Here is a 25,703-nt window from a genome sequence, read left to right as displayed (position 1 = left end):
TGATGGCAGAAGAATCTAATCCAATGAGAATGCTGGACAGACAGCATTGTTTGCACTGGAACGCGTTGCACTGTCTGCGATATGAGACGGACTCAAGGCAATTTTTCAAAGAAAAAATATTGTAGACATTTGTAATAGAGTTCTTCTAGTCTATGATACATCCAGTTCTTCAACATCTAAGAGTAACTGATTACATAATCTAATTACACATTTGGAAAATTTTGATTTTACTCCTTCAGTTTCAACTTTTATGTTGAATTAACCGCATTATGTACTCCACCCCACAACACATAACTGATGCACCAGCAGGTGGCGAAAACGCTCTAATTCGCTGTTATCCGCCACCTAAAACCAAAGAAAAAGTAGTAGTAGTCCTGGTGAAACGTCGCGCTCTCGGTAGTAATGAGGTGAATAGTTATTTATATAAACCCAGTATTTATTAAACCATGGACATAGTGCTGTATATTCTAGCTGCTGCGGTCCTTCTCGTCATCATTGTTTTCGCGCTGAAGGTACAGAGGAAAACACAGGACGGTAGGTTAGCTTGAGGCTAATGCTAAGGAGCTACGTTAACCTTTAAGATGTTCTTAACTTTTAGACGAGAACCTTTATTATTCAAAGCTCTGTTTGCTGTAAATATAGACACTTATAAAGGCTGCGGGGATGAAAGCTGTTGGTTTTACTGTTTACCATCAGGCTACGTCAGCGTACAGCTTTTGAAACTATGGGGGCCCAAGAGGTCCATATAAACACAATCTTTGAGACATCTGTTTTGTTTTATATCCTTTTCTGTGTACATATGTATTAAAAAAAGATACAATTCTTATAATGTAAACCTATGTTATCAGTCATTGATGCAATGAATCCATAATGTGAACAATCTGAGCTGGAACCGGATATGTTGGTTGTTTTCAGCTGATCAGGAGCAGAGGAGAGATGTTGTCCGAGCAGCGGCGGCCCCATTGCGGGCCCCAGATGAGCGGGGAGCCGGGATGCCCCGCAGGAGGAGGAACCTGGCAGCTGTAATGGCCAACAGGCGGCCTCAGAGACCAGAGGAGGGTAAACTCCAGCAGCTTTCTGTTTGTTTGGTGCAAACCTCAGCTTAAACTTTGACATGAAACACAGACCGTTTGGTGAATGCTACTGAGTGTGTAACAAAGTTTCTGTGGATTTCAGAAGAGGAGCCTGTGGGAGATGAGGAGGCAGAGCTGCAGGCTGCCCAGCCAACAGCAAAAATCGGAGCCAAGAAGCAAAAGAAGTTGGAGGAGAAACAGGCCAAGAAAGCCCAAAGAGAGGTGATGAGACATTCTAGATGCTGGACTTGCAGATTAAAAGGTGACTTCATCATTTCAGTTTGATTTTTTTCATTATGTTAGGCAGAGATGGAGGAGCGGGAGGAGAGGAAGAGGATGCAGGAGCTCCGAGAGCAGGAGAAACGTCAGGAGGAGGAGAGGGAACGGAAGCTGGAGCAGAAACAGGTTGGTTCCTCTGCAGCTGAGACCTGTGACGTCACCAGGAGCTGAGAGCCTGAGCTCATGTGTTCTGCAGGAAGAGGACGAGCGGCGCGCTAAAGAGGAACAGGAGCGACGAGAGGAGGAGGAGTACTTGAAGCTCAAAGCCTCATTCATCATTGAGGACCAGGGAGAGCAGGAGCAGCTGTCAGAGGACCAGGTCAGATGTTCGCCACGTCTCCCTCCTGTTTCCCGAAGCGATGATTTTAAACTTGTTCCACTTTTTGTGTTCTCAGTCCCGCAGCCTGCTACAGGACTTCATAGAATACATCCAGGTGAGTCTGAACCTCTGCCTCCATGTTAACCTGTGCTCGTGTTTCTGAGATAACTGGGATCTCTTTGTGTCTGCAGAAGTCTAAAGTGGTTCTCCTTGAGGACTTGGCTTCTCATTTTGGGATGAGGACACAGGACGCGATCGCCAGGCTGCAGGACCTGTTGGCTGAGGGCACACTCACAGGTTGGCGCCCAGTCATGGCTCTGTCTGTTCCTGCTAGATTTCAGTTTGAAGAATTTTGTCATCTGACCACAGCACATCTCCAACATTTAAAGTCGCTGTCCGTGTTGCTGCAGGTGTGATTGACGACAGAGGGAAGTTCATCTTCATCACTCCAGAGGAGCTGGGCTCGGTGGCTCAGTTCATCAGACAGAGAGGCAGAGTCTCCATCACTGAGCTGGCTCAGGCCAGCAACTCCCTCATCAACCTGATGCCTGAGAGCTGCAGCTCTGCTTGACGGGCAGCATAGGGAGTTCTGCACAACTACCGGGACTGGAGCTTATAACGGCTGAGGCTACAGCTTCACTCTGATCACACGTTTCACTTTGAAAAGGAATAAAAATAACATGGTTTCTTTGATTTAACATCTGCTGAATTGTGACATGAGATCTCAGAATGTTCTGCATATAAAATATTTCCTAGAATATATATTTTTTAAATTCTGGAATCATTTTTTGATTTCAAGTTCCAGAATAGAGTCTGCAAGAAATATGCTCCAAAAACATTTTGGTAACACTGGAAACATTGCATAAAAATCAAGGGGGAAAAAAACACAAAATAAAACTGAAAATATTCACCTAGTGGCTCAGTTTTTGCTTCCTCTAGTTTCTACACCCAATAGGACAACATTTCATATATTACAGACAAGGATCTATCAGTTCTGAGAACATTAAAATGCGGCTCTAGAAGAAATGGGGCCATATTTACTAACTGCTGAGAATCAGTACAACAGTTAGGTTGAAGTTTTACATTTTGTGACCAGTTTGGTCAGAATTTGAGCCAAAGATCAAAACCAGTGATGATAAACCTTAGTCCATCTGATTACTTCTAGGCGAAAAAAGAATAAAGTTCAGAAATCTGTTATTTTTCATGTTTGCTGGTCCGGGTTGTGGTTTGTCCACTCTGAGTCTGCTTTATCTCCCAGGTGGACGTCGTTCCTCTGTCCTGGAAACAGAGAACACTGTTGAATTTTTCTGTTAAACTCTAAATTATTCACAGATATTTTTAAGAGCATATAAAGAATATTTGAAATATTTGGCTTGGAATCTGAATTGGCTCAGCGCGATGCTTCTTGACATGCTATTGGCTGGTGTTTGCAAAGCAGCTAAGCCATGAGCACCATTTGTTTTACTTGATGATTGGCTGTATCCTAACAGTGGAGATTAGACAGACTGTAGTTGTAAACTTCTGTGACGGTCAGTGGTGAGCACTGCTAGCTAAAAAGTTAGCTGCACTAATCCTAAAGCGCTAATCAAACATTAGTTCCGCTAACACGCTACATCAAGCGGAAGTTAATGCTAAACCACTAACTAAATTCAAATTATATCTGCCCTTAAAAGACAGACAAGAACCCTTAAGTACCAAGTTAATTCTTAATGATGTATTCATGTTTAAATCTTCTCTAATGTCTATGTGTTGCTATCTGTTTGAAATAAAGTTATTGGGGGAAAAAAGTGCAAAAAGGAACTGCTATGTAAATCATCTTCACTTCAAAATAAGAGCATTAATATAAATGTCTACTTCAAGAAGTCATACTCAACTTAAAGTTTACAAAACAGCCAATTTAATTAGCCTTTTAGAATTCATCCAGAAAAATTTATTTATGAGGAGCTAAGTGCGCTAAATGTTTTAAAGTTACCAAAAGTTAGAGAAATTAGCTTTGCTATTAGCGAATTACCACTGGTGGTAGTGGTAAGAGGGTTTCCACTGTGTATCAATGCATATTAAGGTATATTTGGTGTGAATAATTACAATTTTAGAACAGGTCTCAGGTATTCACAGATTGTAGCTACTGCCAACACTGAGGGTCTGTGTATAGACCAGATTCAGATGAAGCTTACCTTTATCACCACTCCTAACAGGGCCAGATCCTTCCTGAGGGTGTCGCAGGATTTCAGGAGGGGGATTCTGTCTGGGTACAAGTCAGATTTCTTATCCTGAGAGTCCTGATGGGTGAGCGCGAACTCTCGGACTTCACTTCTGAAACGAGTCAACTGCTCCACCACAGCCTGCAGATTTCCATCGCTGCTCAGCACGTCAGCCTCCTTCAGACAAAAATAAAACAGTCATGGGAAAGTAAAGAGGACATATGGGGTCAGATCATCTGCTGCTCTACATGCAGGTCCTGACCCGACTGTACAGCAGGTCGATCCCGAACACGTCCAGCACATCTCTGATGTAGGTCACCATGGCTCCGAACACTGCTGGGCTCCGAATGCCTCCCTCTGCCTGAACAGAAACAGAAACACACTTCTCACTACAAGGCCGCCACCCCAAATAGCCGAATCAGAGACCCTGCGTTACCGTAGAAACTGGCTGCAGCTGGCAATTTCCATGATAAACCAGCTTCATCAGAGCACTGACAGCTCTGGGTGTGTCAAAGTCATCCGCTAATGCTGTCAGGATATTGGATTTAGCTTCAGTCAGTCTGAGGAAACAATGAAACGTAGAGGTTGAAATGGAGAAAAACACAAATGATGGAAGAACCAACAAAACCTCGATACCTCTGCCAGAGAAGATCCTCCTGCATAGGTGGACAGTGGAGCTGACCCTTCATGTAGGCCTGAGCGGCGCTAATGAAGGCACGGATGGTTTCCAGAGAGGTGCGGGCCTCTGACATGCTGCCTTCACTGTAATTTATAGCTGTGGAGACACCAGGACAACATCATACTCTGATCTGTCACTGTCAAAGTTCAGACAGAAGAATGCTGGGGCACACCTACTGTTAACACCAGATGTTCACACACTTTATAAAACACACAGAAAGGATTTTAGAGAATTATTTTTTGTACCTAGATGGCTCAGCCTTAAAATTTAAAAGATGAGATTGGCTTTCTTCATTGTGAAACCAGTCCTACTCTAACATAAAAGGCCAATCATAAGAAGCTATTACTTCAACACAGGCATAAAAAGTCAGATTAAAGTTTGTAAATGTCCTTAGGGACAAATACTTTAAATGTTGGAGACTTGCTGTGGTCGGATGAAACTGAAATTGAAACATTTGATAACCAGCGTTAGCATTCCAACTCACTCTAGCCAAGAAAAAATGGGTCTTCCACACAGACAATATTCCTCAGCATACCATCAAATAAGTTACAAAGAGGCTTAAGGACAACAAAGTCAAATTAACAAAAATCTTTCAACATGAATCAGGGATCTAAATTTCTATTATTCTGGAGTGAAATTATTCTGGAATTTTTGAACTAGAAATAATTTAGTTAATCCAAACTGACCTAAAACAGGAAATGTTTAGTTTGATTTTACTAGATGTCAGAAAGAGAAACAGAGGAAGTAGATATGATGTAGTTCCAGTAAAGGTTCACTGATTGTATCAGTTCAACTGACAGCAGAAAGAGACTGCTGTCAGTCAGGTTACCCACCAGATCTGTATTTGGTCGACAGACAAAACATCCGAAACTCTTCAGCAGTGTGAGACTGTAGAAAATCCTGATAGAAGAAAAAAAATTATTTTACTTTAAGCATGAAAAGCACAAGATAAGCTGCTGCTGTCTATTGTTTCTGTTGTTTTTCTACTTTAATGAAATGTTTGAAACTGAGGTAGAAATTCCAAATATGAGATCTATCTGGACACTTTTTAGCAAAAAAACAAGTTTAGAGGTTTTACAAAAGCTTCCATCACATGTAAGTTGCTCTATAGTTTCAGTGAAATTACAGAGCACTAAGGAGTTCAACAAGGCCTTGTTTTTGAACATCTTAACTTGAGTGGTAGGTAACTGCTACTGTTACAGGCCTAGAAGAGGTTATTCAAAGTTACAGAAGCGCCTGTAAAAATGATATGCAGCAGCTGATTGGTTAAGAGAAGGTTCAACCAATCAGCATAACAATGTGAACATAGAAAATGTTTACACAAATTATATGAAAAGGATTTCGCTAATGTGAAACAAGAGTAAAGAACAAGAAAAAAATCTAAAAGAAAATCTCTGTATGGAGTCCACAAAGAAGGTGGAGTTTTATAGTTTCCAGCTTAGCTTTAATTGTAATAATCTACAATATCTTTACCTTGATAGTGATATAGTTCTTCAGAGATTTAGACATTTTCTCTGCACTGCCATTATGATGTAAATGACCTAAAAGAACAAGACCAACCAGTCAGTTAGACACATCATAAAGAGAAAGTGTCACATTCATATCAACCATATTGTTACTGGATGCTGGACACAGGCTATTGCTATGAGTAAGTAGGGGAATACTAAAATGATTGTGTGAGGTGTAAAAGTAACACAGATTCAAAGACCTGAAAAGATTTTTACAAATCATATTTCAAAAGGAGTTCACCACGGCTTAATTTTGGGCCCTGGTTCCATTTTTTACCCAAAAGAAGAAGTTATCGACAGCTGAAGTCCACCCACATGCAGACAACACCATATTTTACACAGTTGGTGTAAAATTTCAGTGTAGGCAGCTGCAGGCAGAGCTAAAAATTTATTAATATAAATGTTTTCCTAATTAACTTCTGTTTTTAAGTAATGGTATTTCTACCACCAAGGGAGAACTTTCATCAAGAGATTGTCATCCTATAAACATTTGGGTATTTTCCTCGATAACTGCCTTTCAATATGTTTAACTTTTTTCTTAAAGCATAAAGTTAAAATACACTCTAATTGTAAAAATAGGGTTTGTTTCCATTTCTGGCTCTATGTTTTAATGTCATTTACATTTTTTATGCAGATGGTTGTTGCACGTTCCTGATTAGATTCTATGTTTCTTGGCTCTTCACAGTTTATGACTAATTTTGTTGTACACAGCACATCACTCTGTACATTTGGTTTATTGGACTTTGTTAAGCCATAAAACACTAGTGTATTTTGTGGATGCCACTAAATTTGTCTAAAGATGTGTGAAAAATATCCAGATATCAGTATTGTGTACTGATACAAAGTTATAGGAGCTGGGTCAAACATTTCATGATTTGTCAGTCATGTTCTCCTCAGTATGCTAAACAGTTTTGTACATGTGAAGTTTTCCATAGATATCAACAAGGTAAAAACAACGGTAAGCAAAAACAAAAGCACTCAGATGGAAACAGGAATTTCTGGTCACTACCAATAGAATTTGAAACATTTTCATATTCCTTCCCTGCTGCTTTGCTGATGCGACACTTTCACTCCAACTGCTGTATCACTTGAACTTTACACACATGCTACACATGCATATTTCACACTCAAACACACAATAAGTATTGAAATATATTGATAAAATGAGTCAAAACATATAATTTCTAAGAGGGACAAAAGTCCTTAAATTAAAGAAGAGTCCTCATATTTGCTTCAAGTGACAAAGCCCAAAAGGCTTTAGAAAATGTAAAGGATTCACCTGAATGAAGAAAGTAGTTGGCCCACTGTCCACACTGATGAAACGCTTCACTCTGAGCGATCTCGTTCTCATGGTGAGGGAAGGCCAGGTCGATTCCTCCAGAGTGAATATCCAGCTGACTCCCAAACATGTGACTGAAAGCAGCAGCACAATCAGATATCTGTTAAAAATTGTACCAGTAACTGCTATTACCCCTAAATAACATGAAAGATGAACTCAACTCATTTTTTACACTTTAATCCAGTGAGGGATTTTGTTTTCTGCCGTTTCAAACAGATGAAGTCTCAAGTGTCCAGTTGAAACCAAATATTTACATCCACTGTTTAAAAAGACTTTATTTCTCTCTGTCTGACATGAAATCAGACAAAACTTTTCATTGTTCAGGTCAGTTAGATGGATTTGGATCTTATTATTTGGATATTTATTATTTGATTATTTATTTGGATTTGGATTTAGCTGGATTTGTAGTGGATTTGTATTCTATGGCAGTCATTCAGTTAAACAATTGTTTCCTAAACACAATCAATTCCTTCAGAAACACTTTGAGTAAGGAAAGTATATTCATTAATAACGGAAATGATGGTTAAAACAAATATTTACATGTACAGTTTATGTAACATAACCTTTTCAGATTAAATTTAAAAAATCTTCAATGCAGCAGTGACGAAGTTCATTTGCTGCACTGGGATACGGTTTATTGGCAGGTCTGGACAGTAGAAAACAAAGTGTGGTAAATCCAACCTGGCAACAGTGGAGCACTCGATATGCCAGCCGGGTCTTCCTTGGCCCCACGGAGATTCCCAGTGTGGCTCCTGAGCTTTAGAGCGCTTCCACAGAGCAAAATCCCTGGAGTCTCGTTTGTTTGAGCTACCTGGAAGAAAAAACATTTATTAGTATGTTATATTATAGGATAACTAAACAACACATAACCATTTGGTTTAGCTCAGCCTGTAATATTCCCAGCTGCACAGCAACCACAACCAGAGGAAGTGAATAAATTAATAAATCAGAACTAACCCAACAGAGCTCCTCCGATATTTTGCCACAAACAGTTCTCATAAGTTGAATTCAAAAATTTGGAAAAACATAATATTCATTTTCTCAAAATGCCTTCTCAACGCCTACCAGACTGTCCAGGAGGGCTAATAGCTCCAACAAACTTCCCATAGCGGTCACCAATGGACTGCACGTCAAAATATACGTCGCCTGCAACAAAAGCAGACTAATGACAACTCAGACACAGGAAAAACACAAGCGTTACTTTAGAAAAGTAGAAATTACTCATGTTTACCTTCCTTTGTGGCATAAGCATGCCCATTTCTGATGATCCCTTCAATAAATGTAACAATATGATGCATATTCTCTGTGACTCTTAGATACACAGCAGGGGGAACCACCTGAAAGGGTTAGGGGTTAGGGTTAGGATTAGTCAAAACTTCTGCTTGTTGTATTTTTATTTTTATATAACATAACAATCATCCTCTCCTCTGAGCAGACATAAGTACAGTTTCCAATGTACCTTTAATGACAGCATATCGATCTTGAATTCCTCCTCATACATTCTGGAAATTACATCTGGAGAAACATTTTCCTGTCATGAGAAGAAAACACTCAACAACCGTTCTGTAATCTCCCTGTGTTGGACATATTAATCTGATCCAAACCTCCCAACTTCTTCTGATGATTTTGTCATCAATGTCAGTGATGACCATGGCGTGGATCACGGTGACACCAAACAACCTGGTCAGGATCCTCTGCAAGATGTCAAACCTGACATAAGAACTGGGAGGAAGCAGAGGGTTCAGGTTCACTCATTCAGTCCTGCCTCTCAGCCTGGAATAGATCAGTGTTCACATGTTTACCATGCATGGCCCAGGTGAGCATGGTCATACACTGTAGGTCCACAGCTGTACCTGTGATATAAAACAAGCTTTGAGGCTCATAAAAGCAGTTAAAGTCAGAGTGAGAGTCATGTCTGTTCCCTACCAAGTGGCTGTTCCTTCTCTTGCCAGGATCAGAGCTTCTTTCTGTTTGGTCAAGCTGTTGAAGGTCTTTATTCCCGTGTCAAAGCCTTTAGGAGTGATCCAGGCCTTCCCTGAAACACTGTGTCTGATAGGGACACACCAGCTGGAGATGAGGACCCCGCAGAGGGCCTTTCCGCTCCGGATCATGGTTCAGCTCATTCAGTCACAGTGCCCTCTGAGCAACCGCTGTTAGCTGTTAGCTTCCGTTAGCTTCTGGAGCAGCAGCTTACACCATTCAGTGTCCCACCTGTAATAATCAACATGCCGTACACCTCATCTCTATATCTGTTATTAGCATAATAATACTGAAAGTGATTTGAAATTAAATCATGCTAACATTTAGGCTTCCAGCTCGGTGACGTCTATGGCTAATTTGAATATTTGAGACGTAATGACGTCATAATTATTTCCTAACTTTATTATTTCAATTTTTTTCCCCTTCATCTACTCTTTTATTTAATGTGTTCATAATGAGTGTCTTGTCATAATGAATGTTGAGAAAAAAAATTCCCGGAAAGATTGTATGTCAGCATAGCCGCCATGTTGTGAGTTGCATTTTTGTTAAAGAAAGAGCTGAATCAGGTTTATTTGGTTCTGGTTCCGTGTACTTTGCATAGTAAACAACAAATGGAAGGAAAATAATTAAGTAAATATATAATATTTCTCTGCACAGTTAAGCCCAGAACTACCCCTGTCACGTTTACATTTATTTTCATTGAGCTGACTTTTTTTCTGATATTTCTCAAAATAACACGACATAAAATTAATAAATAGTCTGAATTGGGAGAAATTTTCCAGTGAACAGAAATTTTGTGGCATAGTTGCAGTCAGACTAAGAGGGACTGAAAGGCAATTCAGGGAAGAAAAAACCATTACGCCAAAGTTAACATAAAGTCACATTACAGTATAATTATTATACGTGGATCACATTAGAACAGATGTAGAGCATTAATTGTTTTATGCTGGCATTCGCATTTATTAATTTTTTTGTCGTATTGATCACCATTACTAAAATATGATAAAAAAAAAGTGACCAGATTTTTTATTATTATTATTATTTAATATAATAATAATAATAATAATAATAATAATAATAATAATAATAATAATAATAATAATAATAATAATAATAATAAACTTCCAAGCGGTTTCTCTAAGTTCATTTGCCACACACAATGTGGCGGACAGCATTGTCTGCGCTTGTGCCTGTGTATCGCGATAACTTGGACCAGGAAGTGTCAGTCTCGTGTCATGTGATCATTCTTTTTGGCAGCCTGCCTGAGTAGCTATGTAAAAATAAGGGTAGACTTTAGTGGAGGGGGTTCCGAACAAGCTCGTTTCGCTGCTGAAGCTCTGATCCAAGATGCAGAACGTCATAAACACGGTGAAGGGAACCGCTCTGGGAGTGGCCGAGTTCCTCACGCCCGTGTTAAAGGTAAACTTCCAGGGAGAAGCTAGCTAAGGTAGTGGCTCATCTAGGAATAGGAAACCTTAGAAGTGAACAGAGTTGCGTTCAGTTGCGTCTGTCGTTACTTCACTCAAACACAGTTTCCTCTGAAGATCTAAGAAATCTAAAATATTGTAGTTTTGTATATTTGTGGTTCCTAACACACAGCTTTGGGTTGTTCCTCACAGGAATCTAAGTTCAAAGAGACTGGAGTCATCACCCCAGAGGAGGTGAGAGCATACTTTAAATGGTCCATCTGAACATCATAATGAGGACAAACTAACTCAGGACTGTGTGTGTTTGTGTGTCTTGTTTTAGTTTGTAGCAGCTGGAGATCACCTGGTTCATCACTGTCCCACATGGAAGTGGTGAGTCTGGCTCCTGATTGGTCTTATCAAGCTCCCACATACAGTGGGGTCAGAGGTTGCATTCAACTGTTTGCAGAGATAAACTCATGAACTGGACTAGAAATGAGGTCGGGTTAGTTGTTGTCAAGCAGATAGTGATTCAGAGACCTCAGGTTCAATTCAAAATACTTCCCTCATTATAGATTTCTTTTGTTTTTGCTTCTTTTTGGTCACACTGTGATGTTCCAAATTATCAACCTAGATCAAAACAAACAGTAGTTTCCAAATAATTATTTCTCTTTTTTTCCTTAAACTAATAGCTTATATAAGAAATTCCATAATAAACAGCCTGTTAAGATCTTTAATGCATTCACTGTTAATTAATGTTAAAGCACTGTTTGTCTGCAGGCATTATTATGTTTTCTGCCTACTTCGAGTTGTCAGATAGGTTCTGACTTCACATTCAGGAAGTAATATATCTGGATATTGAAACTAAACCATCAGATTTAGTTAAGTACAGTTAATTTATGATTTAGTAAGTGATAAAGTTCTAAATTTGCATAAAATTGAATGCTTTCTGCTATTAAATAAAATTATTTTTGTAAATGTTCACTAATCTTTGATATTCTAATTAGTTTGATCTGACTTATTTAAGTGTCACAAAAAATCAAAAACAAACCATTCATTGTGTTTGATTAATATCTATGTTTATAAAATTTGATTTGATGAGTAACCATGCCAACCAGGATGTTGTTCACATCCAGGAGGAGAGGCAGCTGACATGACAGGAAGTGAAACTGGAAGTTGAGTAAATAGCAGGGTTACTGTAAAATGTTCTTTTCTAATAAAGTCTTTTGGCCATCTGGAAGAACTCCTGTTGCCATGGTTTCCTGATGTAACCCTGCCTTATATGAATGATGTCTTTGTTTAGGGCCTCTGGGGAAGAAGCAAAGGTGAAGCCATATTTGCCACAGGACAAACAGTTTCTGTTGACCCGGAATGGTAAGTCCAGGTCCAGTTCACACTTTAGTTATGATCCATTTGTTCTGGAAGCAGCATTCCCATCCAGAGATGAATTTAAAGTCTTCAGTCGTCACTCAAAGAAAACCGAAGTTCTGATTCAAAGCTGAGTTTTAGTTTCTCAGTGAAGTTCTGATTGGTTCCAGAATACCAAATATGAGGACATATTGGTTCTGACTGTTCAGCAGATATTTTAGTTTAGTTTCTGTTTTTGCTTTAGTTCATTGAATAATAATCTGATTAAGTTCCTTTTCCTTCAGTTCCAGTGTGTCCTGGTTTATCTTCTATCAGGACAAAATCCTCTTTTCCTTTTTCCCATCTACTATTGATCCTTCCTTCTTTTCTTCTTCAGTGCTTTCCTTCTTGTCCTTCATTTCTTGTTTCATACTTAATTTATTTGTAGTTACTCATTGTTTCTTTCTTCCATTATCCCATCCATCCATTGAACCCATCCATATTTTATATTTTAAAATGATTGTAAAGGACTGAGAACTGTGGAAAAGTCTGGAATTTTGACATGGAATGCAAAATTCCATGTCAAATATGACATGAAATTTTGCTGTCAGTCCAGCCCTTACTCCCAAGCAGACAGACTTCCTGCTGATGGTTTAAAGAGATCTTGTTTGGTTGTTGTTTTAGTCTTCTGAAGTTCTTTAGGTTCTCAGTTCACTTTTTTTTTTGTTCCTCTTTGCGTAAAACTCCAGATGAATAAATTTGCTCAGATTTCTGCTCTAACGTCTGTTTCCTACTCTTCTTCTTCTCTGCCTCTTCCAGTTCCATGCTACAAGCGCTGTAAACAGATGGAGTATTCAGATGAGCTGGAAGCCATCATAGAGGAGGATGATGGAGATGGTGGCTGGGTGGACACCTACCATAACTCAGGTAAGAGACGCTCAGTCCTACAGAACCGGGAATCCCAGCCTACGGTTTTGTCAATGTTGTTTCTTTTCCACACTGATGATGAAGGCTGACATGTGTGTGCGTGTGTGTGTGGGTGTTTGTGTCCCAGCAGGTGTGTTAGGCGTCACAGATGCAGTACGAGAGATTTCTCTGGACAACAATAAGGTCAGCTTCTTCACTTTGTGATTCTTATATTGACAGAACCAAACGTGTGTTTTGAGCTGACTTCAGGATCTCTGCTGTTTCTTTTCACTTTTGGTCTCATTATAACCAACTTCTAACACTAGATGTTTTACTAAGGTAGTATATGCACTACTATCTTAATAAAAACATTTTCCACCTCCTCTGGCTTTGCTGCTTCTCCTCCTTGTCCATTATGATCAGTGGAAGAGATGAGATTCTTTGAACTTCCTGTTTGGTTCTGCTCCTTTTTAACTTATCTGGGAGTTTAGTTCAGGTATTATTTGAACTTTTGGGATGCAAATTAGCAGCTCACTGTTAGGAAAAAATAGAAACTAACAAGAAAAATGTGTTGCTATGGTTACCCATCCTAATAAATGTCAGAAAAGAAAAAGTTTGGCTGCACAGCATCCAAAACCAGAAGAAATATTTATTAAAACACGCTACAATAAGAAATGAACAAATCAGAACTAACATAACATATACATGGTGGAAAGCAGCCAGTAAGCATCACCAGAGAGAAACATGGTGGTGGCAGCATCATGCTGCAGGGATGCTTTTCTTCAGGTGGAAAGAATGGATGGAACTAATTCTTGGGGAAAAAACTGTTGGAGGTTACAGGAGAGTTGAGGCTGGACATGGTGGTGGCAGGAACATGCTGTAGGATTGCTGGTTACTAACGGGGGAATATTATAAATGCATGTCACACTTTTCAGAATTTCTAAGTTCTAAATAATACCATGGCAACAAGAGTCCATCAAGACTTTGTTTGTTGCTGTCACATTTCTAATTTTCATGGGACAAAAATGTAAAAACTTGCTGAGATAAGATTATGCAGACTGTCCTTCAGCTCCCTCTTCTGTCTGAACAGTGGAACAACATTGTTGGCCAGGATGATGATCTCTACCTGTGATGCAGGGAACCAATCAGCTTTGCAGCATTCCTTAAACTAGTCTTTAGGGAATTAAGATCAAAGTGTTTTTCTTCGTCCTTCTGGATGGTTAAAGTACACAGTCAGAACTCTGAATACTTTCAGGACAAGAACATGAATGCCACGTCCTCACCGTGTTGCGATGAAGACGAAGAGGAGGATGAAGACGGAGAAGCAGCGGATATGGAAGGTACCAATCTCTGAGTGCGTTGTCAGATCTCAGTGCCTGCAGCCGCTCTGACGATGCCTTCTTGAACTTTTTCCAGAATACGAGGAGAGTGGCTTGTTGGAAACAGACGAGGTACATTCAGAGGGTTTCCTGGTGTCGGCGGAGGGGAATCCATCTGGCTAACGGCCATCTGTCTCCTGCTTCCAGGCTACACTGGACACCAGCAAGATGGTGGAAACCAAAGCCAAAGCAGAACCCGGTAGTGAGGATGCCATCCTCCAAACCAGAACCTACGACCTCTACATCACCTACGACAAATACTACCAGACGCCTCGACTCTGGCTCTTCGGATATGATGAAGTATGTAGTTGAATGCTCAAGGTGTGTAGGGTTGGGTCTAGATTTTTTTCCTTCCTAAGATTTTTTTCCTTAGGGGGTCCAGGCAGGTGCGCAAACTATGGAAGTACAGTAAACTGTACACAGTAAAACTGCAATTTCATCTAAATTTTTACCCAACAGAACACATGGATCTTTTTAGTATAACGGTGTATTAGGGTAATTGTAGATTGGAAAAAACGGGTAAACTTCTGTCAAAAATTCTCTGAAATTTTGAAATTGATCTCTTGAAAATTTTTGACTTTTCAAATGTCAAATTTTCCATTTTTTCTACAAAATTAAACTAAAAGTTTCTGTATTTTTGGTGGAAATTTACTACCCCTTTTGTTACTTTTTATATACAATGACCCTAACACACTGTTATAGCTAAGTCTGTAAACTTTGCTGTAGATTTGTTTGCTATTAGAGCAAACAAAGGCACAGGCTAGTTGTTCTAGTCACATGATTAGCCTGTTTAGCTTAGCTTAGCTTAGCGGTAGACAACTCTACTTCTGCTGCGTTTATGCTACAACTCTACAACATAAAGTGAAAATGATTGAACCATAATAACCTACAAATTGCAAACAACTATTTAACTGCCCCATTTTCTTCTTTATCAAAACATTTTGTTCAGTAGTTTGAGACTGTTTTTTCTTATTAAACATCAACAAATTAATGTTGATACAAACAAAACGCAAACTGATGGCCAGCTCTTTGTTTCCCAGGACAGGCAGCCGTTGACTGTGGAGCAGATGTATGAGGACATCAGCCAGGATCATGTGAAAAAGACGGTCACCATTGAGAACCATCCCCACCTGCCTCCGCCCGCCATGTGCTCTGTTCATCCATGCAGGTGAGGAATTCACTTGGGACTGGTTCCTACACAGTATACACCACGAAAACTCCCAAACTGTTTCCATTTCTCTACAAGGTTGAGATACTTTTGTTGTGGCGTCATCTCAGACTCGTCGATAAGAACCTCACTGATATGACCTTTCTTTTCAGACATGCTGAAGTGATGAAAAAAATAATCGAGACGGTGGCTGAAGGAGGTGGAGAGCTGGGAGTGCATATGTATCCTTTAATCTTACACCATGTGATACTGACAGCTCCAAGTGGCTTGATCCAAACAAACTGCTGTGTATTCCTTTGGTTAGTACAGTTTGCTGTGTTTCTGTTCTTGACCTTCCATCCTACAACAGTTTTCCTTTACTAAGACTTCCAGGTATCTTCTGATTTTCCTAAAGTTTGTCCAGGCTGTCATTCCCACGATAGAATATGACTACACAAGACACTTTACAATGTAGTTCCAACTGCATAGAATTGCTTCAGCTAACAGTATATCTGGATTGCTTCGTCTCAACACAACTATAAAACCGGTTTATGTTACTTCGATGCTCTATGGATGTAGGTGTATTGAGCCACGTGACGAATCATTTATTGTATAATTTGCTTGCTTTTGGTGAGAACCCAGACATGTGATGAAAGTTAGCATCTTTACGATCCTGTCCAGATGCCTTTGATGGTTTCTATCAACTGTTCAACTCAATCGCTGCATTCTGACAACTTTAAACTGACTTATTAAACTCATCAATCCTCACTCCTTTAGATGTATGAGTCAGGTTCTAAAAAATAAATGAAGTCCAGCTGAATAAATCCTTTTGTGGTGTGCTTGTGAATGTTCGAACCGCCTTCAATTCTGGTTTGATATCCACTGATATCTGACAGCCTTTCATACTGGAGTAAGGCTTCATTATTCGCTCTGCGACCTAGTAGAACGTGGCTTAAACGTGGCTGATTTGGAACACTTTAATTCTGCTGCTTTAATACCTTGAATAAATTAGATGAACTAATCCCTGACGTGAATTGTTTGGATTTCCCCGTTGTTTGTTTGGTTATTTGAGAAATTGATCACCTGCTCCCAGATTGTTGGTCTGGGAACAAGCTCAAAACTTTAAGTTTTAAGTAACTAATTATTTTGATTTTAACGTTGATTTTAAAGTTAAAAATTTTAACACAATTAATCTAATTCTTTTTTAACATACAAATGTGCAGAACCTTTGTCTTTTCGTGTTTCTGGTATGTCGATAAATGTGATTCACAAGCAACATCCACAACAAGAGCCCTGTTCCAATACTCGCATTTCCACAGTCATTCTGCCTTTGTGTACTTCTAATGTGCATTCATGTTGAAGGGTTTGAGTGCGCAATGTGTCCCACATTCTCCATATCATTCATCACACCATTTGGGTACTATTTCTGCCCTTATGCGAAGTCCGCATTTTTAGGGACTTTGGCGAAGTGCCAAAGTTCGTAAAAATGCACATGCACAATTTATTGCTGCATGTGACATTTTGAGTTAAAAGGCAGATTTATGGTAATGTTTAGTTGTTTTTTTTCCAGTCTTTATAGAAAATTCAAAGAAAATAGCATGACAAGGCACACATAATAAAAAAGCTAATTTTTCTGAGCAGAAAAAGAAGAAATACAGAATATGGTCACAAACTGTGAGGAAAGTAAAACAAAATGTCACAAATGCAAGACAAATTTAAAATCTTAAATTGATATTAACACAGTATAAAGATTGAGCTTTTGTGATGTTCCAATGGTTAAGAACTCTCTTACATAAAATCTTTTCACTAAAAATGGAGGTGGTTTTAGAAAGCAGTATTTGTGAATAAAACTTAGCCAGAGCATTATCACGATTTAACTCTTCATCCCCTGTTAGATGACCAAATATTATTATATTAAAACTTAAAGATGGAATAGATTTCTTGTACTTTATCCACTTTTGAAAATTTTTCTAAAAACATTAATGAAGTCGCAATTGGAAAAAAAGGTGTATTGTCTCAAAATCTCAGCCACTAAACACAGGAAAAGATATTTATTTTGAATTTCTTTCGCAGAGTCATTATAGGGAAATTAATATCTTTTTTCATGTGCGTGGAATAGAAAGCTATTTGGCTCTTATTTTCTTTAGAGATATCATGATTTTAAAACAAAATGTTTTCTTCTTAGGGTAGAGGGGAAGAAAATTGAGTTTTTTTGTAACATTTTTCGTCTTTAAAGTCACAACATTTATATTTTCTTTTAAAAATGACATCTTAGTTACCTTTGTTTTTTATTTTTCTAATGTTGCATCAGGCATATATATATTAAACAAATCACAAGAAAGAAAAAAACAAGTATAGCAAAATCTAGACTTATTTCATGTGATTGAGGTGAAACTGTTGTGTTCAAAGCCAGACTTTAAAAAGAAACTGGAAGGAGATAAACAATATAAAAAAAGTCTAAGAAAGAAGTGGCAACAATTTATCCAGAAGTTAATATAAACAAAACTCTATTATAATAATTCTTAAAAAAAAAAAAAAATATATATATATATATATATATATATATATATATAATGTGTGTGTGTGTGTGTGTGTGTGCAGTTGGTAGAGCTGTTGCTTTGCAGTGAGAAGGTTCTGAGTTCGAGTCCCAGCCCCGGTCTTTCTGCATGGAGTTTGCATGTTCTCCCTGTGCATACGTGGGTTTTATCTGAGTACTCCGGTTTTCTCCCACAGTCCAAAAACATGACTGTCAGGTCATGTTTGGCCATAATTGGCCTCTCCAAATTGCCTCTAGGTGTGTGTGCATGGTTGTTTGTCCTGTGTGTCTCTGTGTTGCCCTGCGACAGACTGGCGACCTGTCCAGGGTGTACCCCGCCTCTCGCCCGGAACGTTACCTGGAGATAGGCACCAGCACCCCTCCTGACCCCACTAAGGGACAAGGGTGTAAAGAAAATGGATGGATGGACATATTGCCCGGTACCCGGCTGGGGAACCAGAGCACCTTGATGAAAAATGAGCTACTGGAACAAGACGAAAATGGGCGAGAGGTGAAAACATGGATCTGTTGGAATGTTACTACTCAAGTAACCCTAGCCAGAGAGGCTCCATGCAAAGAATGTGGGAGGAATGGTTAGTTCGACATCACAAGTCAACACTAACTGCCAAACAACTAGTAGCTCAGTGTTCCAACATCCGCAAACGGCAACTGCTGTCACAACCGGAGACTGACAAGTTACAACACAAATGCTATGGCAAGGGGGAGGAGCCAGGACGCCAGGTCAGAGGGGAGTTAACTACAACTACCCGTCCAGAAACTGGGTATGTAGCCACAGTAATGAACGAACCATAAAAGCTGAACGAGGCAGCAACTGACCTGAGAGAGAGAGAATTGTGGCCAGAATAAACACCAGGTAAACCCGATGCCAATTACAACAACTGAGTTGAAGTACCATCAGAAAGTCTCATTGAAGATGTGAATGCAGCATTGAGAACGATCCCTACCAACACCATAACAGAAACCAATGAGCTGATGTACAACTCAGCATCAGTGATCCTTGAGATGCTTGGCTATAAGAGCAACCATGAGACCCAATATCCACCATGGAAAAGACAGTTTGTTAGAGAATTTTTGGTATTATTAAAATCAAGATCACAAGGAGGGAAGTGAGCCAACTATCAGAGCTCCAAAGGGGTGCAATGAAAAGATCAGAACCCAAGAAGTACAGCCAGATGCCCATACCTGAAGCACTCGAAACTGCCAAACAAAGGCTCCAAGCCTTGGCCAGCCGCCTAAAGAGATACACAAGAGAGAATGAAGCCAGGAGGATTAACCAGCTCTTCTCCACCCAACCAGTGAAAGTGTACTCCCAATGGCAGGGTACTAATAACAGAGCAGACCCACCAAGGCTGGAGACTGAACAATACTGGAAAGGCATATGGGAAAGAGAGGTGTCCCACAACAGCAATGCACAGTGGCTAACCTCTCTACGAGAGGACCACAGCAACCTCCCTGAACAAGCCCCGGTAACCATCACTGTGGCAGATGACCAGAAAGAGTCTCAGGTATGAAAAACTGGACAGCACCAGGACCTGACATGATCCATGCCTACTGGCTGAAGAAACTCACTGCCCCCCATGAGCAACTGGCAGCTCAACTGAACCAGCTGCTACAAAATGGGATGGAGGTACCATCATGGAGGACAAGCCCTACATGGGATGTACCACCGACAAATAACTGAAGTGGCTGATATCAGGAAATCCTACCAATGGCTGGAAAAAGCTGGACTCAAGGACAGCACAGAAGCCCTCATCCTGGCTGCACAGGAACAGATCCTAAACACCAGAGCAATAGAGGCTCAGATCTACCACACCAGACAAGACCCAAGGTGTAGGTTGTGCAAGGAGGCCTCTGAGACAGTCCAGCACATAACAGCAGGGTGCAAGATGCTGGAAGGGAAAGCGTACATGGAACGACATAACCAAGTGGCGGGTATAGTGTACAGGAACATCTGTGCAGAATATGGACTGGAAGCCCCGAGGTCAAAGTGGGGAACACCCCCAAAGGTGGTGGAGAATGACCGAGCTAAGATCCTGTGGGACTTCCAGATCCAGACAGACAAAATGGTAATGGAGAACCAAACGGACATTGTGGTGGTGGATAAAGAACAGAGGAAAGCCGTTGTGGTGGATGTAGCAATACCAAGTGACCACAACATCAGGAAAAAGGAGCACGAGAAACTGGAGAAATACCAGGGCCTCAGAGAGGAACTGGAGAAGCCCTGGAAGATGAAGACCACAGTGGTGCCTGTGGTCATCGGGGCCCTCGGGGCAGTCACCCCCAAACTGGAGCAGTGGCTCAAACAGATCCCAGGAACAACATCAGACATCTCAGTCCAGAAATGTGCAGTTCTAGGCACAGCCAAGATACTGGAGGACCCTCAAGCTCCCAGGCCTCTGGTAGAGGACCCGAGCTCAGAGGATGAAAGAGACCACCCGCGGAGGGTGAGAAGGGAAAAAAAAAAAAAAAAAAAAAAAATATATATATATATATATATATATATATATATACTGTATATATATGCCGTATGTTTGTCCTTAACCTGATCTTTGTTGGCACATTAGCTCCACTTTATACCAACTTTTAGCTGCATAAAAGAGATGGTTTTTTGAGTAAAAACAAATCCTGTCTCTAATTAGTCAAATGGCAGACTGTTAAATTGATTAACACATTTTAATGTGTATTTTTTTGCCATCTTGGCAATATGGCAAAGTTCATTGAGCAAGCTATCTGTCGCAAAAAAAATTAATAAAATCAGTTTTCAAAAGTAAAGTACTGAAATAATTTTTGTTTCACTCTACTGAACTTGTGTGATTACATAGAATTTTCTGTATTCAACAAGTCATAGCAAAACACATATGACTTAGGAAAGCAAAAATACCTTTATTGTACATTTAAAATAATTTGTTTTCTTGTAGTTGTACTTTTTAGTACCACAAATGCCTAAACACTGACCAGTCCCTCCATTTTGGATGTGAAATTATGACACAGGGGCTTACTGTCCCAATTCTCACATTTTTGCTGCTTATAAACCTGCGCACTCGAACCCTTAAGTGCACTTCGATTGAACGCACACTTCACAGAGGGGCGTAGGGTGCGCACTGAGCATTGGGAGGGATAGTCTTTGCTTCAAACAATGATCTGATTGGACGATGGAAAATACTACCGTTGTGTTCAAGTTGTACTAAAAGGAGTTAGCCTATCAGCTAAGCTGTTCAAGACTAAATTAGCATCACGCCAAACATGTTGCAGCAGCACAGACGTTCCCAATGCTAATGTCACCGCAGTGAAGTTAGTTTCAAGTTGGATATTCGATATTCGAGCTCCGCGCTTGAAACTAACTTCACTGCGGTGCTAATGTCAGCTAACTCAGGAAGTCAGCATTTCTAAAGTAGGATTTTTTTCCCCCCAAAGAAGTTTCATGAATAGTCAGGGGTTCCTTGAACACTTTGCTGCAATCTGATGGTTGAATAACCAAAATAAAAGCTTAACCCTCCTGTTATGTTGCGGGTCAATTTGACCCGTTTCAAAGTTTAAAAATATAAAAAAAATAGTTAGAAGTATTTTTTCTGCATGAAACTTTTTCTATTTGTCTTAATAGGTGCACTCTGTGTATAAAATGAAAATGGTTCATTTTACACACTTGCAGCCCCCCCTGGGTCCATTTGTTACAGACGTACTGTTCCGGGTCAATTTGACCCGGCATACAAGTTGAAGGGTAAAAAGGTTAAAACAATGTCCAATTCTGTTTGTTTCCTTGCACCCATGAGACATATTTCACCACACACACAAACACCACACCACACATGCATGAACACACACACACACCACACACACACACCACACACACACCACACACACACCTAAACACGCACACAAACCCACTCTTTCACTATTCTCTTTACTTCACTAGGAAGCTGCCAGAAAGCAGGTGTTCATGCAACTTTTGACAGGAACCTTTTCTGTTCCTGTGGGCAAACTCCACCCACACTGAGTGGACCCTCAGCAGAAGTGGGGGGGGGACATAAATACTCTCTGCAAGGAAGTCCTAAACGCATTACACACTGAAGGTACATGTAATATCGTCACTGTTGGAGATCAGGAAATGAGCAGCAGGGAAATAAAAAGATGACAACCCTGGAAGCTCTGGAACTTCTTGATGATCCTTCACATCACAGACATCAAGTCAGTCTGAGCTACTCGTGCCTAGTGCAATACAGAAAATCATTGTTGAAATGACAAGTCTAAAAGGAAGGCAAGTTTTTGGAGAGAACTGGAAGGAGCTGGACCAGATGCATTTAGATGCATATTTGGAGGTCCTCATTCTGACCAGAGTTTTCAAGTCAAAGGATGAATCAACAGCCAGTCTAAGGGATGCAGAGACAGGCAGGGTAATATTATGGGCCATAATGTTTCTGGAGACTTTTCCCCAGAGTAATCTGATTTGACAATCGATGGACAAGACAAACTAGCAGCTAATAGATCAGTGTGGAACATGTGGGTTGTAACTTCTCCTGTCCTATAAAACAGGCCCCAATGTCACAGTAGATGGAAGATTTGTGGCATTCATAAAGATCACCGCTGGCATTCAGAGGTCGCTGCTCATTTACACTATATATGCCTTCCACACCAGCTAAATATGACATAAAAATCTGGGCAGCATGTGATGAAAAACCCAGTTATGTTTTGGACATGCAGGTTTAAACTGGAAATCCACCTGGAGGATCATCTTCAGGACTCATTTGTCTTGATTTTAGTCAGCAGGTCAATTTGACCCAGGGCAGAATAGTGTCTCAAGTTCAATTATAAAGATGACCCCTTCAAAAAAAAATCTAAATGTAATATAAAAAAATTTACAAAAAGTCACTTTCAAAGATACTTAGTGTTATTTTGTGTTTAGGTTTTTCAGTGGCCATAAAAAAAATGTAAATCACATTTTTTTATGTCCGAATGAGTAAATTGTTGTCATTGATCCTTTATTTGTGAGGAATAAAAAACATAATTGCACAAATATTGATTGAAATGGTTAGTATAGGAGTTAATAATCAGACACAAAAAAGATTTGGAGAATTTCTTTTTTTTCTGACACGATACAGGTGCTGGTCATAAAATTAGAATATTGTGATAAAGTTCATTATTTTCCATAATGTCATGATAAAAATTAAATTGTCATATATTTTAGATTCATTGCACACCAACTGAAATATTTCAGGTCTTTTATTGTTTTAATTTTGATGATTTTGGCAAACAGCTCATGAAAACCCAAAATCCCTGTCTCAAAAAATTAGAATATTATGAAAAGGTTCTCTGAACGAGCAATAAAAATAATCATCTGAATCAACAAAGTAACTCTAAACACCTGAAAAAGATTCCTGAGGCCTTTAAAAACTCCCAGCCTGGTTCATTACTCAAAACCGCAATCATGGGTCAGACTGCTGACCTGACTGCTGTCCAGAAGGCCATCACTGACATCCTCAAGCAAGAGGGTGAGAAACAGAAAGAAATTTCTGAACGAATCGGCTGTTTGCAGAGTGTTATATCAAGGCACCTCAGTGGGAAGTCAGTAGGAAGGAAAAAGAGTGGCAGAAAACGCTGCACAACGAGAAGAGGTGACCGGACCCTGAGGAAGATTGTGGAGAAGGGCCGATTCCAGACCAAATTAAATTTTCATCTCCATAAAACTTTTCAGCAGATGTAAGCATGAAGTGCTCCAAAATCTTCTGATAGCTGCTGCATTGATCCTGCCCTTGATAAAACCCAGTGGACCAACACCAGCAGCTGACATGGCACCCAGACCATCACTGACTGTGGGTACTTGACACTGGACTTCTGGCATTTTGGCATTTCCTTCTCCCCAGTCTTCCTCCAGAGTCTGGCACTTTGATTTCCGAATGACATGCAAAGTTTGCTTTCATCCGAAAAAAGTACTTTGGACCACTGAACAACAGTGGTCCAAAGTGCTGCTTCTCTGTAGCCCAGGTCAGGCGCTTCTGCCGCTGTTTCTGGTTCAAAAGTGGCTTGACCTTTGACCTGGGGAATGCGGCACCTGTAGCCCATTTCCTGCACACGCCTGTGCACAGTGGCTCTGGATGTTTCTACTCCCGACTCAGTCCACTGCTTCCCCCAAGGTCTGGAATCGGCCCTTCTCCACAATCTTCCTCAGGGTCCGGTCACCTCTTCTAGTTGTGCAGCGTTTTCTGCCACACTTTTTCCTTCCTACTGACTTCCCACTGAGGTGCCTTGATATAACACTCTGCAAACAGCCGATTCGTTCAGAAATTTCTTTCTGTTTCTCACCCTCTTGCTTGAGGATGTCAGTGATGGCCTTCTGGACAGCAGTCAGGTCAGCAGTCTGACCCATGATTGCGGTTTTGAGTAATGAACCAGGCTGGGAGTTTTTAAAGGCCTCAGGAATCTTTTTCAGGTGTTTAGAGTTACTTTGTTGATTCAGATGATTATTTTTATTGCTCGTTCAGAGAACCTTTTCATAATATTCTAATTTTTTGAGACAGGGATTTTGGGTTTTCATGAGCTGTTTGCCAAAATCATCAAAATTAAAACAATAAAAGACCTGAAATATTTCAGTTGGTGTGCAATGAATCTAAAATATATGACAATTTAATTTTTATCATGACATTATGGAAAATAATGAACTTTATCACAATATTCTAATTTTATGACCAGCACCTGTAGGTGTTCCCGGGTCAAATTGACCCGGGAACATTATTGCTGTACCTCAAAAGCGAACATAACACGAGGGTTAAACTCCTGTGGTGGGATGGTGTTCCCCCCTCCCCACTCTGCGCACCGGGTGCAGCAGGTAGCGCACCATTGATTGGTGGGCGGGGCAGATGCCTATATAGTTGGGCGGGCCGCTGCAAGGTGCGTGCGTCTTTGTTTCTCCCACTGTTGCTGTAGTCGGCGGCTACATGTCGGCTTGTGGGTTTGGTCGACTCATCCGCGATCGTAAGTGACAGTTTTGCTATCCGTGGCTGAGATCATGGTTGGTTTTTGGGTGCTACACTTATCGTGCATTTCTGCAGTGTTGCTCTGATGGCGTTGCCGGCTGCAGCTGGGGGTTGCTGTGGCGGGCGGCTTCAATCTGGTCCTCACCTGCTGACCCGCTTCCTCCCGGGTTAGGCTGTGTTTCCACCCCAGGGTAAGCTACCTGTTTAATGTTTGTTTGTTTTTTTTTCTTATATGGATCCACAGTTAATGGGCTTTCTGTTTCAGGCACTTGATTGTGTTTGGAGCTGCAGCGCTTTGGATGCTCTGCTGTCTTGTCTTGTTTGATTGGGCCGCTCAAATAAACCTGTTGCGGATTGGGCAGGCTGTGTGTGCGGGGCATTACTACTCCGGCTCCATCGAAGGGCATTTGGAAGCGGATGACAACGACTTGTTCCTTGTTTTGTGATTGAAGTTACTAATTTGTTTTGCATTGCATGTTTTTATTTCTTTGGAATAATTGAACTTGTCTGTCATGGTTCCTTTTGTCCCAGGGACCGAGTAGTGGGCCTGAAGCCTCGTTTTTAAAAGGAATTGTTTTAAAGGAATTGTTAAATAAAATATTGTGCACTGAAAGG

The 25,703-nt window shown here is 40.3% G+C and overlaps 3 protein-coding genes across 5 annotated transcripts; 2 read left to right on the top strand and 1 right to left on the bottom strand.

Annotated features, from left to right (window-relative positions):
* The first annotated feature begins 344 nt into the window (after nucleotides 1-344).
* ddrgk1 (DDRGK domain containing 1) lies at nucleotides 345-2,581 on the top strand. Its single transcript, XM_015010884.2, has 8 exons — nucleotides 345-534; nucleotides 916-1,059; nucleotides 1,177-1,295; nucleotides 1,377-1,478; nucleotides 1,549-1,671; nucleotides 1,748-1,786; nucleotides 1,863-1,968; nucleotides 2,082-2,581. The coding sequence occupies exons 1-8, from the start codon at nucleotides 447-449 to the stop codon at nucleotides 2,240-2,242; spliced, it is 882 nt and encodes a 293-aa protein (XP_014866370.1). The 5' UTR covers nucleotides 345-446; the 3' UTR covers nucleotides 2,243-2,581.
* On the bottom strand, nucleotides 2,578-9,722 carry cars2 (cysteinyl-tRNA synthetase 2, mitochondrial). Of its 2 annotated transcripts, XM_088015245.1 has the most exons (16): nucleotides 9,700-9,721; nucleotides 9,325-9,609; nucleotides 9,201-9,251; nucleotides 9,003-9,120; nucleotides 8,858-8,929; nucleotides 8,630-8,735; nucleotides 8,464-8,544; nucleotides 8,080-8,209; nucleotides 7,339-7,472; nucleotides 6,025-6,092; nucleotides 5,385-5,451; nucleotides 4,509-4,647; nucleotides 4,309-4,432; nucleotides 4,135-4,233; nucleotides 3,846-4,049; nucleotides 2,578-2,949 (listed from the first exon to the last, which is right to left on the bottom strand). In XM_088015245.1, exons 2-16 carry the CDS (start codon nucleotides 9,507-9,509, stop codon nucleotides 2,866-2,868), a joined length of 1,662 nt encoding a protein of 553 aa, XP_087871371.1. In that variant the 5' UTR covers nucleotides 9,510-9,609; nucleotides 9,700-9,721; the 3' UTR covers nucleotides 2,578-2,865. The 2 variants fall into 2 exon arrangements, with proteins under 2 accessions (XP_087871371.1, XP_014866362.2); XM_015010876.2 differs by having other exon boundaries at nucleotides 9,325-9,722.
* An 874-nt stretch (nucleotides 9,723-10,596) lies between these two features.
* On the top strand, nucleotides 10,597-16,387 carry atg3 (autophagy related 3). 2 transcript variants are annotated; one of them, XM_015010882.2, is made up of 12 exons: nucleotides 10,597-10,797; nucleotides 10,998-11,039; nucleotides 11,128-11,177; nucleotides 12,088-12,158; nucleotides 12,951-13,058; nucleotides 13,186-13,241; nucleotides 14,293-14,377; nucleotides 14,454-14,488; nucleotides 14,564-14,716; nucleotides 15,457-15,584; nucleotides 15,737-15,805; nucleotides 15,957-16,387. In XM_015010882.2, exons 1-12 carry the CDS (start codon nucleotides 10,726-10,728, stop codon nucleotides 16,036-16,038), a joined length of 951 nt encoding a protein of 316 aa, XP_014866368.1. In that variant the 5' UTR covers nucleotides 10,597-10,725; the 3' UTR covers nucleotides 16,039-16,387. The 2 variants fall into 2 exon arrangements, with proteins under 2 accessions (XP_014866368.1, XP_014866369.1); XM_015010883.2 differs by having other exon boundaries at nucleotides 10,598-10,797; nucleotides 13,189-13,241.
* The last annotated feature ends 9,316 nt before the right edge of the window (nucleotides 16,388-25,703 follow it).

This window comes from Poecilia mexicana, unplaced genomic scaffold, assembly GCF_051168715.1.
Source record: "Poecilia mexicana isolate PSO_F unplaced genomic scaffold, ASM5116871v1 scaffold_2, whole genome shotgun sequence".
Taxonomy (NCBI): domain Eukaryota; kingdom Metazoa; phylum Chordata; class Actinopteri; order Cyprinodontiformes; family Poeciliidae; genus Poecilia; species Poecilia mexicana.
Note: the sequence above shows the minus strand (reverse complement) of the source record. Positions and strands in the feature narration are given on the sequence as shown.